General features: G+C 38.1%; 1 protein-coding gene across 1 annotated transcript in view; it reads left to right on the top strand.

The window, feature by feature from the left end:
* LOC139716628 (metalloproteinase inhibitor 3-like) overlaps positions 1 to 12,489 on the top strand; it is a 66,641-nt gene extending 54,152 nt beyond the window's left edge. The window contains exons 4-5 of the mRNA XM_071628154.1: positions 7,794 to 7,918; positions 12,274 to 12,489. Of these exons, the coding sequence (XP_071484255.1) occupies positions 7,794 to 7,918; positions 12,274 to 12,489 (341 nt within the window). The remainder of the gene's footprint in view (positions 1 to 7,793; positions 7,919 to 12,273) is intronic.
* The last annotated feature ends 958 nt before the right edge of the window (positions 12,490 to 13,447 follow it).

The raw sequence follows: 13,447 nt of genomic DNA, 5'->3' as shown, positions 1-13,447 counted from the left end.
GCAGACACCCTTGGAAGATCATCTTCGGCATACTTTCCGTTCGGGTCAAACAGACCCTTCCCCTTAATGACGAGCATCAATTTCCTCTGCAATCAAAACCCCTCTTCATCAAAATTAGCAATTGATGTAATCTAGGTTAATGCACTGCTTACCGAGAGAGGGTCTTCCACTCTTTCGTCCATTGGGCAATTGCGCGATCTTGGCAGTAATGGGTTAAACTTGAACACTGCAGGTGCTGGCTCGTGTACGGCCATGCGCAAATTGTATTAATTCTTACGCAAGATGATTGATAATATCTGTAAAAGCAAGTAAGAAATACCATGTGTTCAAGATTGTTGTTAACCCTCTGAAGATGATTCGATTTTGCTACAACATGCATTTCCCATAGACGCTTGCCCGAGTATACTCAGGACTCATCCAAAATGGGTTAATGAGCCAACATCTACCAGTAAAAAATGCCATCAGTCACTATCAAGAAATGATTTACAGAGTCTGGTATGAACCAGTAATTCTAATACAGTTTGTAGAATAAGATACACATCAAGTAGCCACTTTAAAGTTCTATTTACATTTATGCCTATTTTATTATGCATCATTTATATCTCTGAATGCTTATGAGCATGAAACAAAGTAGTGTGTAAAATGTTCACCAACATGTTCACAGGTCTTTAACACTATTTTTCTCAGCATCTTCATAATTACCAGTTTTAATATGTTCTTTTCCTTTTTCTTCTGTCTTATCAAGTTCTGTCTACTGTGCTTTTGAACACATTCATTTTTTGCAACTCTTTTTCTTTTTTACAGATATCCTCTGCTCTGCAATAAAAGTTCTCTACATTTTGAAAAACAAAATCATCCTCCTCACCATTTTCTTCAAATATCTTGTCATGTACTTTCCCCTTTTTTTGCTATCCATCATCTTCATACTGGCTTTCACTAAGTTGTCAGTTTACCTCATTTTCCATTTCAAAGTTCTGTCTGTTTATTTCTACTTATAACGCTTCCTGTCTGTTTGGTTGGAGAAGGTTACTTTTAGACCAGCGTTTCCTCTCGCTGCCTCTTTCCGTCTCTGTCTTGTTTTCTACTTGTTTTTCCTCATCAGCATCCACATCTGCCTAGCTCTGTCATAGAAATGTTTCACATTCGTTTATAATCACGTTCGCAAAGTGCATTTTCAACATGCCTAAAGTTATGTATGGAGTTTTCAGATGACAAAAAGAGTCTCCTCACTGAGTGTCAACTGAAAACAACATCCCAGGCAACACCTGTGCCACTAAATACAAACAAAATTCCATGCAACACCTGCGCCACTAACCACAAACAACATTCCATGCAACACCTGTGCCACGAACCACAAGCAACATTCCATGCAACACCTGTGCCACGAACCACAAGCAACATTCCATGCAACACCTGTGCCACTAACCACAAACAACATTCCATGCAATACCTGCACCAGTAACCGCAAACAACATTCCATGCAACACCTGTGTCATTAACCACAAACAACATTCCATGCAATACCTATGTCATAAACCACAAACAACATTCCATGCAATACCTGTACCACTAACCACAAACAACATTCCATGCAACACCTGTGCCATAAACCACAAACAACATTCAATCAACACCTGTGCCACTAAAACCACAAACAACATTCCATGCAACAGCTGTGCCACTAACCACAAACAACATTCCATGCAACACCTGTGCCACTAACCACAAACAACATTCAATGCAACACCTGTGCCACTAACCACAAACAACATTCAGTGCAACATCTGTGCCACTAACCACAAACAACATTCCATGCAATACCTACACCACTAACCACAAACAACATTCCATGCGATACCTGTACTACTAACCACAAACACCATTCAATGCAACACCTGTGCCACTAACCACAAACAACATTCAATGCAACACCTGTGCCACTAACCACAAACAAAATTCTATGCAACACCTGTGCCACAAACCACAAACAACATTCCATGCAACACCTGTGCCACTAACCACAAACAATGTTCCATGCAACACCTGTGCCACTAACCCAATGACATGTCAATCAAACATATAACTCTCAATAAACTAGCATGCAGCAGTATGCATGTGATGTGCGTGCATAATGACGGAAGTTAACACAATGTTGAGGTAAAATTCATCTCCTCAATTAGGATTTAGAGGTCACATCATTAACAGGTGCCCATTAAGAATCAAGTCAAACTCAAATGAAAAAAAAAAAACACTCCCTAACCTTAGAGTTAGCTACAAGTGACTTTAAAAACATGATTCCACTTTGCTTTCAGAGTAACAAAAATAAGTCACATGACCTGAAGTATGCCTCTACGCACATACAAAAGAACTGGTTCTTCGTTAAGTCTGAAACTCCTCTGGTTCTTTCTCCACCTCAATCTCTGTCATTCTCTGCTCGCCCTCCCCCCCCCCCCCAACCTTCATCATCTCATGCAGCTTTCAGTGTGTGTTATGCATAACAGTGCTCTTGTTTCTGGGCGGCTGTTCCTTCCGGAGTTCATATTTATGTCATAAACAGATGGTCACACCTCTCCTGGTGGAGTTATGGCGAAGAGATTGCCTCAGTCCCTGCCAATATGTCATCTTATTCTTCTTTTCTGCTTTATTTTGTTTTGTTTTGTTTTTCTCCCTGAGATCTGCTGATGAGCTAGGGAAGATATGTCATCCATGCATGGGTTGGATGGGTGTTGCTACACCGGAGGATGAGGGGGCGTGAGGGATGTAGCTGTCAAATATGCCCTCTTCCTCACCTTGTCCACTCCTTATCCTTCTTTCTCTGCTTTTCCTTTTATATCTTATTATTTGCCTTCCCTTTTCCACCTCTTCTGCTCTTTCCTTTGTCTTTTTTTTTTCCCTCTTGCTTTCTGTCTCCTTCTGAAAATTTCTTTGTCCATTATTGGTGAATCATTGCACTTCACGTTTAGTTTCACGGAAAAGTGACAAAATCTAATGCAAATCAAAAGGTAAAAGGCCTCCCCTTATCAGCTCCCATCCCTCTCCCTTACCCATTTCTCCCCCTTACCCATTTCTCCCACATCTACAAAAACTGGTCTGTAAAAGTTAACAGTAAGAAAACAATAGTATGCACCAAAAAGTAGGTCTTTACGATGACTTTTATAACTGAGAAGGAAAGGCGGAGGGGGGGGGGGGGGCAGACAGAGGAGAGACTGGAAAGTCCATTTGGAGGTGGGCAGGGAAAGTTTCAGCCAGTTTTAGAAGCGCCAGTACCGAGTTGGGTGCACTTTGGTCTAGTCAGAAAATCAGTTGTCGATATTTTTCGCCCTTCGCCGTGGCAGGCTGCCCGGTCTGGCTTCTAAACAATGACACGGCATGTTCTCCCTGTATTGTAAGCAAAGAAAGATTGAAAACATCCAGCCCCAAACTCCACCCTCCTTCTGCTTTTTTTTTCCTCCCTCTATTCTATACTTGAATCCTTGTGTTCTTCCTTCATTTTAAAGGGACTGTACAGAACAGGTTGAGGTGGGGATTCATGTTTTTCACATTCCTAAGTGAGATAATGAGAAACCTCTTATGAAATATGAAAGAGCATGTAATTTTAAGAAGGGTTCAACGTTTATTTGATGAAAATTGGTTTTCAAATGGCTTAGATATCCAAAAAAGTGATAATAATTAAAGGCAACATGGCACAACTTTATTATGATCTCTTTGTTTTACCTTGTTTTTGGATATCTCAGCCATTTCAAAATCGATTTTCATCAAATAAACTTTTGATACCCCATGGAATTGCATGCTCTTTGACATCTCATAGAGTGGTTTCTGAATATCTTGCAAAACATTAAAAGCTAAATCCTCACCTCAACCACAACTGTACACACCCTTTAAAGGTGCACTTTATAACTGCATGCAGCCAACCACCAAAAGGTCAAGACTCTGTCAGCGTACTGTTTCCAGCCAAGTTCTTCCTGTAAATAATACATGACATAACAGGACTTTCGGCATACAATGCGGATTAATTTTTGCATCGGTCATTGTGGACTGGGTTCTCTGCAGCTTCACTTGCAATGATGAGCAGTCAAATCATTTCTCTGTTTAGAGTTCAGAGTTACAGCACGTACAAGGGGTTTTCATTGGGCAGTTTTAGCAGCCTTGAACCTTGAATGAGTACTCTTCCAAAAGCAAAGACACTGTCCAGCATTTTGATATTACTCTTTATTGTTACTTGCCTCAAATGACAATATTCTTCAACTCATCACCACATGGTAGGAGACTTGTAGGCACAATGGGGGTAGGGGCCTACACTCCACTTTTTAGTATACCGTCCAATCCACAGAAACTGCAACAGTTTATAACCCTTGCAATCTAAATGCACAGCACATTCTTTGCATTTCATACATTTTTTCACGATCAACACTTCGTTTCTGTGATATTTAGGGAAAGTGTGGGGTACATTTCAATTTGCTAGCATGACCAACATGTGTTCAATAAGAATTCACAAACAAACAAACAAAAAATCCAGTGAAAACATTCTATACTAACTGATCTTATCATGCATCATAATACATTCAGTCAAGGTATTGGTCAGATTAAATCATGTCATCATAAATTCCCTCCTGCATGGTAAAACATGCCACTATTGTAAGTCAAATGACATGTATCATTTCATGATTTAGACTGTCCATGATTCATCAGATATCTAAACAAATTGCAGAAACATCTTCAGCTTTTGTTGCATGAAGCAACTCTTTGGCAAAGTGTATTTGAACAAAATCTTTGGTTACATGAAAGCTAACAAGTCTTTGTCTGTATGTATATGAATATTATAGCAAATATATGTCTGCAGGTATGGACTGTGTAATACAGATACCACAGTGTTGTTAAACAAATCTCCAGTTTGATGTGCACATGACAAATCTTGGCTACATGTGTGCTCAGCAAATCTATGACTACATGTACACGTATACTACACAAATCTTAGTCAAGTTTAAAGGATCAGTTGTACATCCCTTGTGCAAATGTCTCCTGTACAATTTTTGCATGATTGAAGAATAATGTCTTCAAAAATTGTGCATGAAATATTATGGTAACAAACATCAGAAATGAAAAAACAAAAAATAACCCCATGTAACCTGAGAATATGTTCTCCTTTTCTACCAAGAATAAAAGTTGGAATCTGTTTTTATTTCCTTTGGTCCAAATAATTACCTGGGATTCTATAGTATTGTGTCCCCCTCCATCATGGAGAAGTTTTTAGTTTTATCATTCTGAGCATAGGCCTGAATTACCTACCTCTAAAATGAACTATATCATTAAATCTAGTCAACTGGACTTACTTGTAATTTGGAGTAGCGACGTTTCACGTCCTCTCTGGGACGCTTTATCGGGCCGACTGACTAGATTTAATGATATAGTTCATGAGATACTTTACCTGGATGACTGAGAACATTCATTGACTACCTCTAAAATATAACACTTTATGATAGGAATATGATTTACATGGTTGCAAAAGGGACACACACACACTTTAAATGGAGAGCTTCCCAAAACCCATACAGAGATTTTATAGCACATGCAGAAGAATTACTAAAACATTTTTCAGGAAAAGTGGGGAATTTGTTCAAAAGGTTTCATTTAATTCCATCTGATGCCACCTTCTCTGATGGCAAATTTACAAGAATTTGTGAGTAATAGAACAATTATAACGAATTATAGCAACCAATCATAAGGAATTTCACATAACATGATTTGATTTGACTCAATACTGAGATATGCTAATATAAACATTATCTTTCTTCATGCTTAGTAGCTTCCACAGGAGCTAGGCCATGCATTTTATCAAAGTCCTACGAAAAAAATAAATCAACATGTGGATTTGGGGAGACTGCCCCTTTAACATGCATCATAAGTACAGAGTTCACGGGTGGCTGTAGTCCGTGCAACAGGTACCAAATATTGACACGGGTGCCGTCGAGACCACCTTCAAAAGATTGCCTTCAATTAAAAACTGACATCCGGCAAATATTCCCAAACATCCTGTCCGTTTTTCTCTGACTCTGGTTGATAGGGGACATAATTCTCTCTCGTTGACAAGCTGTTTGCAGAAGTGATAATAACAAATAGATGGATGTCCCTAAAAGAAAATGCAATGAATCGAATATGAAACCAAAACATAATGGCCTATCAGCGGAGATACATATCAAGAGTGCAACTGCAGTCCTCTTCCCTGACAGTAAGAAAAGACTTAAAAACAACAGGCTGGGGAAAGTACATATGACGTGATGCAAACATTACAGCTGTGTCAGCCGTGATATTTGAAGCGATACAGCTCCGCGTCCTCTCTGCCAAAGTTAAGAGAAATATACTTACACATATGAACACCAGTCCCAAGCATGCGTGACATTTCAAACACAACAGGATCTATTTCTGTGTGTGCTTTCTGAGAGACATGTATTGTTGATTATGTACACTTGTAGTTTTGCTCTATATTGTGGATAATGGAAAATTAGAAATACAATGGAGTCTCATTTTCCATGTACATTTCTTGTCGCATTTATGAATGGAAAGCGTAATGTAATTGTCTGGTTTCATTGATGTGATTTTTTTTAATTATATGTTTCATCGTTTCACAATCATATAAAATCACAAAATTTACAAATGATTTGCAGTTATTGTGGAAAAAAACAAGGAAAACAAACCGAAAAGAAAGTCACAATTGAAATTCGTTGAAAAACCATTCTGTACAAAAAGCACCACCATGATTTTAAAAAAGTGTAAAGGAGAGCACAGCTCCCTAGAAAACCACTAATGTGATTTTGATTTTACAGAAGACAAAAATGAAGATCCCCATATTAGAATGCAGTGTAAGGAATTGTTTTGTCATTATTTAATGTATTAGCTGTCTCCTCACTTACTGTTGAATCTGATCTATACCATAATATATGCAAAGACAATGACCCTGCACTGATACATAATATACAACAGGTGAAGGATAATTATTCAAGTGTGAAATGGGTTACCTGTCCAAAGAGAGAGAGAGAGGGAAAAAAAGGATAAAGGGCGTTGGCCATCAACATAGCACAAGTCAAGTTCAACCTGCGTCATTCCCCTCACCTACAAGGGTTGGGGACGAGCCAGAAACTGGTGGGCTGTTCGGCAACGTACCCCTATGATAATAAGCATGAAATGTCACCTAGATTGAGCCCGGTAACAGGCACCTCACATGTGACAGCAAAAAAATGAGTTGAGGTCCACGACTTGTGGATTAGTGCACTTGGCACATGTCAATGGGTTTGATTGCTAACAAATGATTGCAAACATGAACAAATTGACAAAGCTTAATCATAAAAACTTTTCCAAATGTTATTTTATTAGTTTTCAGTCATCACTGAAGAAAAATAACATGCCTTGTCAGGTCTTAATGATTTGTGTGCCATGGTATAAACTCCCTGTGTGCCACATTATTCTGAGACGCATGAGCGCTTTCCACAACTATTCTGTTCTTCAAGGCCACGTTACTTTTTAAAGAAGCATTTATGGTAGAAATGCAGTACAACAAAATTTTTGACAAGATTACAAGCTTTGACTATGACGTAAATTTTTCATGAAAAGCTATGGTTATTTTTCTTGCAAATGGAGAGTATTCAAAATTAATTCATTTGTGCAGGGTTGTGCAGCTAAGCAAAATATGCAAAGATGGCAAGCCATGGACTGAGTAGGGCATGTGAACAGGGTGCGTGAAGATTTGATGCAATGCTTTACTTGAGTTTTCTGTCCATATCTTTCTAAATCTCACACAGGTACATTCTACAATGCAGAACTGAGGCTCTCGACCTGTAACTGGATCGCAGGTTACAAGAATATCACCAAGCGACAAAGACAGGGCATAAAGCACAACTACAAGATGCAATGTGGAAAGTGTGATGTGAGTATTCCTTCCGTTAAAGGGATCGTACAGATTTTGGTTGAGATCTTTTTTTTTCAGGTTTCTAACATTTTTTGGGGAGATAATGAGAAACCTCTTATGAAATATGAAAGAGCATGTAATTCTATGAGGAATTCAACGTTTGTTTGATGAAAATTGGTTTTGAAATGGCCGAGATATCAAAAAAAAGAACGATTCTAATGAAGTGTGGGACCCACACTTTTTTAAGATCGCTTTGTTTTACTTTGTTTTCAGATGTTTCAGTCATTCCAAACCCGATTTTCATCAAATAAACTTTGAATTCCTCTTAAAATGGTATTCTCTGTACTATATCATAAATGTTTTCTTGGTATCTTGCAAAAAGTTAAAAGCCCAATTCTCATCTCCACCAATACTGTACCATCCCTTTAAGGTCTATTTGATAGCATACACAACCTGTCTTCTTTTACCAAGAGGGAGGGGGCAACAGCAATTTTATAAACTAAAGTAAAGATACTAAGAGCAACAAAAACAATAACACCTGACTATTACTAGAATTACTAATGATAATGGTGATGAGATTATAGTGATATTGATGATGATAATAGTAATAATAATCATCAAAGTAATAATGATTACAGTAATAAAAACATTAGAAATAGTAATAATAACAATAATCATGAGAGTTATGATAATATTAACAATAATGACAACATACATAGATCTGAATACAGGTTATTAATCATAAATTCACGGTTTTCACCCACAGTAACACTTTAGTCCAACCCATAAACAACCAGCTAAAAGAAAAACAAAAAAATTCCTTCTCTTTCATGAATGTTTTAAATCTCAGGTTGAGACAAGGGATTTTTTTTTCCTGAAATACATGTTTATTATAAGGACATACTGACATAAAGCAACTACACTGACTGGATTTCGGCAGTATAGTTTGTCATTTTGTCATCTGAACAATAAACAAATCTATATCCACAGTGACAAGTGACATCAAAATAGAATGTCTCTAAATATTTTGGTGGAAATAACAGAAGGGTTAGAGCACCACAAATAGTAACTTCCTAAAAAAAATCCTTTGGCTTGTGGGTACTCATAGGTTTTACCAAATGTTTGTTCATTTCCAAGCAAATGGCACAACATGACCATGAAATTAATCTGTTGGTATGGTTGTAATTTTAGTCATCATTTCCTTGCAATCATTATCCTATTCCTGGACATGCCCCCTTGTGAATGTTTTATGATTTAGGGCCGACCATAACAATCTGTCTGTACTGATAAGGGCTTTTTACACTTGTAAAATTTTGCTTAGCCCCGGACCAACGGTGGGGCTAAGGGGGGGGGGGGGGGGTCTTAGCCCCACCGTTGGTACGGGACTATCCTTAGCCCACTTTCTGTTTACACTCGTTTTTGCCAAAGTGGGCTAGCCCCACCGATAGTACGGTATTATCTGGCCCTGCAAAATAGCAGGGGTTAGCACCGCAATTGCGGTGCTAGCACTGCAATTGCGGTGCCAAGCAAGTGAGTGTAAACAGAACGAAAAAATAATCCTGGGCTAAGCGACGGAGACGAAGTCCGACCCTCACTGACCAATCAGAAACGAGGTAATCAAGTGCTGCCGGTGCGTGCGTGTACGTGTACAGTACACAGCGTAATTATGAATATTCATGTGGTTTGGAAAGTCCGGGGCTAAGAAATACGAGTGTAAAAAGGTCAGTTTTCTCCTTAGCCCCGGACAAGAGATAGTACGGGACTAATTGGCGAGTGTAAAAAGCTGAAAAAATTGGTACGGGACTAACGATAGTCCTGGGTCAGAGAAAGTCCGGGGTTAAGAAACACAAGTGTAAAAAGCCCTATATTTAAGAAATGTGCATCATCAGGGGTTAAAGGGATTGTACAGTTTCAGTTGAGATGGGGCTTCCGGTTTCCAACATTATTTTATGATTACTTTTTTTGAGATAATGAGAAACCTCTTCTGAAATATGAAAGAGCATATAATTCTAGGAGGAATTCAAAGTTTATTTGGCGATAATTGGTTTTGAAATGGCTGAGATATCCAAAACAAAGCAATCCTGATAAAACGTGGCACCTACCTTTCATTAGGATTGCTTTGTTTTACTTTGTTTTTGGATATCTCAGCCATTTCAAAACCAACTGTCATCAAATAAAGTTGAATTCCTCTTAGAGTTGCATGCTCTATAACATTTCATAAAGTGTTTTCTAAATATCTCGCAAAAAGTTAAAAACGGAATCCTTACCTCAACCAATACTATACTGTCCCTTTAACACGTCATGCATATGTCATTTTAAAGCATACCAAACATTTCCCTTGCCCCCTTCCTCAAAAACAGAAGAAAAACAAAATATTGCAAAGTAAGTAACCATTGAATTACTGCCATGAAGATATTCTACACCATCAAGAGCACATAGGATAGTTCTTGTTGTTTACTCGGTCTCCTTTTTTTTTGGGGGGGGGGGGGTGTAGAATTCATTTTGCATTTGTACAGAGTGTAAATATAACTCGCGAGACAAAAAAAAATATGGGGAGGGGGTCAATTTGAAGTATTTGAAGTGTATGTATCCAAAGTATCAATCTATTTCAATGTCAGCTCTATCTGGGACTGACTGTGTTTCATATTCTTAGAGTGGCTGTGATATTGTGATCCCTTTAACCCAGTATCCTTTGCCTGCAAGTTTAGAAAGATGATCCTATGACATCATCCGTAATATGACCCTGGCATCATAGGCTTAAAAGTCTACCAACTCCAACTGGGTTCACTGCTGTGGCCACATGAGGGCGCTATTGAACAAAAGTCATTGCTGCCAGATTGACTAGTTCATTGACATCTTGTCCTCCATAACTCTATGGGCACTTACACGGTCTAAATTTTGCTTTTTAAGTTAAGTGTTGAGCAGCTCCATCAGATATATAATCATTTTTTAGAATACGAAGGAAATCTCTGTGATTCTCTTTGTTTCCATGGAATTCAAACTTAAAGGAATTGTAAAGTTTTGGTTTAGATGGGGATTCAGGTTTTAACTTTTTGCAATACTGTAAAACAAGGAATTTTCGAGTGCATTTTAATTTTGCGAATTTCGCAAGCGACAAAATTTGCGAAATTAAAATGCACACGAAAGTTTTTGTCTACACTACATGCATTGAACGCCAGTGGCAATTCGCGAAAATTTCATGCCGCGAAAAAGGCTGTCGGCTCCAATTCGCGAAAATTTCATGCCGCGAATATATCATGTTTTACAGTATGATTAAAAACCATGTAGTTGAAACATTGAGAGGCATACTATTCTAAGAGTATTCAAAAGTTTCTTTGATGAAAATCAGTTTTGACATGGCTGAGATATCCAAAAACAAAGTAAAACAAAGAGGTCAAAACAAAAGGTAGGACCCGTCTTTCATTAGGTAGGACCACTTTCTTTGCATATAAATAACTCCCCCATTTGAAAACTGATTTTCATCAAATAAACTTTTAATTACTCTTAGAATTGTATGCTCTTTGACCTGTTGAGGACGAGTCTTGAGTATACTCGGGCAAGCGTCCATGGGAAATGCATGTTGTGGCAAAATTAAACCATCCTCAATGGGAATATTTCAGATACATAGTTGTTGTTTTTTTTACTATCTTGGAAAAAAAATAAACCCTGAATCCCCATCTCAAACAAAACTATACCATCCCTTTAATTCATTTGTAGTATAATGCAGAAACATATTGAAGCTTGATTGGCAGTCAGCTTTCATTTACACAAAAAAATTCAACTGTGACAAAATTTAACTTGTCCACTGTTAAAAAAATTAAAAATTAAAAATTAAAAAAAAATGAAAAATAAAAAATCAGATGCATATTAACAGGCCTACTACTCTGCAATTATGTTGGGAATAGTGAGAACATCCACTGCATAATAAAATTGTCTAATGAACAAGCAAATCTACTCATGGAAGACAAGTAGTTAGAAAGGTTTACATTGCATACACAGGTCCCTGTCATGGAAACATCACTAATGCCAATCTTTTCATACATGTATACGCGTTGACATTTCAGTGATTTGAAGCAGATACGAAGTCTAATCTGTTGCATGGTCAAGCCAAATTTTCATGATCTGCCTTTAGTGTTGATAATATAGTCAGAATATCAAACTGCCTAAAAACAGAGATCCTTTGGCAGATAATTTTCTTCATCAATCTTAATGATCAAAATGGTATTTTAGAGAAGACTAAGGAATCTCTGTTGCTCAACATTTTCAGCACACCTCAGCTACCTCCCAAAGTGGATGTGCTTAAAAGCAATTGATTTAAAAAAATGCATGTAAACTGATGCATTCCGCACATTTTTCTCTCAATTCTCTTGCAGATTTCCCCCTGCTATGGACGGTACTGCCCAACGGACGCGGTCCCCAACCTGTGCATGTGGGACATGGCCAACCTGCGTACTGACTGCGAGAGCCAGTTCGCATACTGCACGCGCGACGCGCAAGGCCAGTGCGTTTGGTACGGCAAGGGGGACATGAAGAGGTGTGTGCGCAGGAGGGTGAAAAGCAGGAGGCGAAACCAGGATTTCCTGCCGTGAACATCAAACTGCCCCAACCAACCATCCTCCTTCTCCTCCTCCTCCTCCTCTCCCTCCTCATCCACGTCCTCCTCCCCATCATCATCATGAACATCACCAGTTATCATGACTGTCATGGCAGTCGGTACCAACAGGACTGAAATTGGACTCATGGAATGAATGGTTTCAGATGACTACCTATTGCTAGGGAGTGAAACCCTCTTTAATGTGTACAATGTACATATCTACCCATTTATCACACAGTGGCACTTCCCTAGTACAACAAAGATCGGTGCGACAGTGTCATTTTTTTTTTCTTTCACAAAGAAACCTGTCTCTTCTTGATGTTTTATTGACTTGATATGTGAACAGACCGATTTGAAATGGGAGTCGTTACGGGAAAGAAAGAAGGAATTGTTGAGAATTCAAGCCCAGATACCACAAATCAGAGGCTTTTTAACGAAATTTGAAAGGTACTGTATATTTTGTAAAGTAAAGTGTACAGATAATGAAGGGTATTGTTACTATGTCATTTTGCATTGCTAGTTTATTTATTTTAATCTTCCTATTAAACATAAACTCAGATGTATTAGAATTGAAGTTGTATTTTTTCAATGTAATTATTCATTTAAGTCTACTTGGCAAGATGCACCAAGAAATAACCATAAAATCGTAATGCTCCTTATCACAATCTCTCCCTTTTCTAATACATTTTTTTTTTTTCAATGCAGCAAAGTTCCTGACCTAAATGTTGAGATGAAGTGAACATGGTTTTGACATTGATCTGCTGCCCTCTACAGCTCATAATCCACACACATTTGTTGATATTTGTCAGTTGTCCTCTAAGAATATCAAACTGCCTCAAAACTTAATATTGTAAACTGCTAAGCATCTCAATACCAATGCCTTTGCTAACAATTGAGATTTTTTTTTTCTGTTACACTAATCAAACCATGATATTGGTCAGCAATGTTAGTTT

This window comes from Diadema antillarum, unplaced genomic scaffold, assembly GCF_040938485.1.
Source record: "Diadema antillarum isolate AM-2024a unplaced genomic scaffold, OU_Dant_1.0 scf00000068, whole genome shotgun sequence".
NCBI classification, from domain to species: domain Eukaryota; kingdom Metazoa; phylum Echinodermata; class Echinoidea; order Diadematoida; family Diadematidae; genus Diadema; species Diadema antillarum.
The sequence above is the reverse complement of the archived record's forward strand: the minus strand, read 5'-3'. Positions and strand labels throughout refer to the sequence as shown.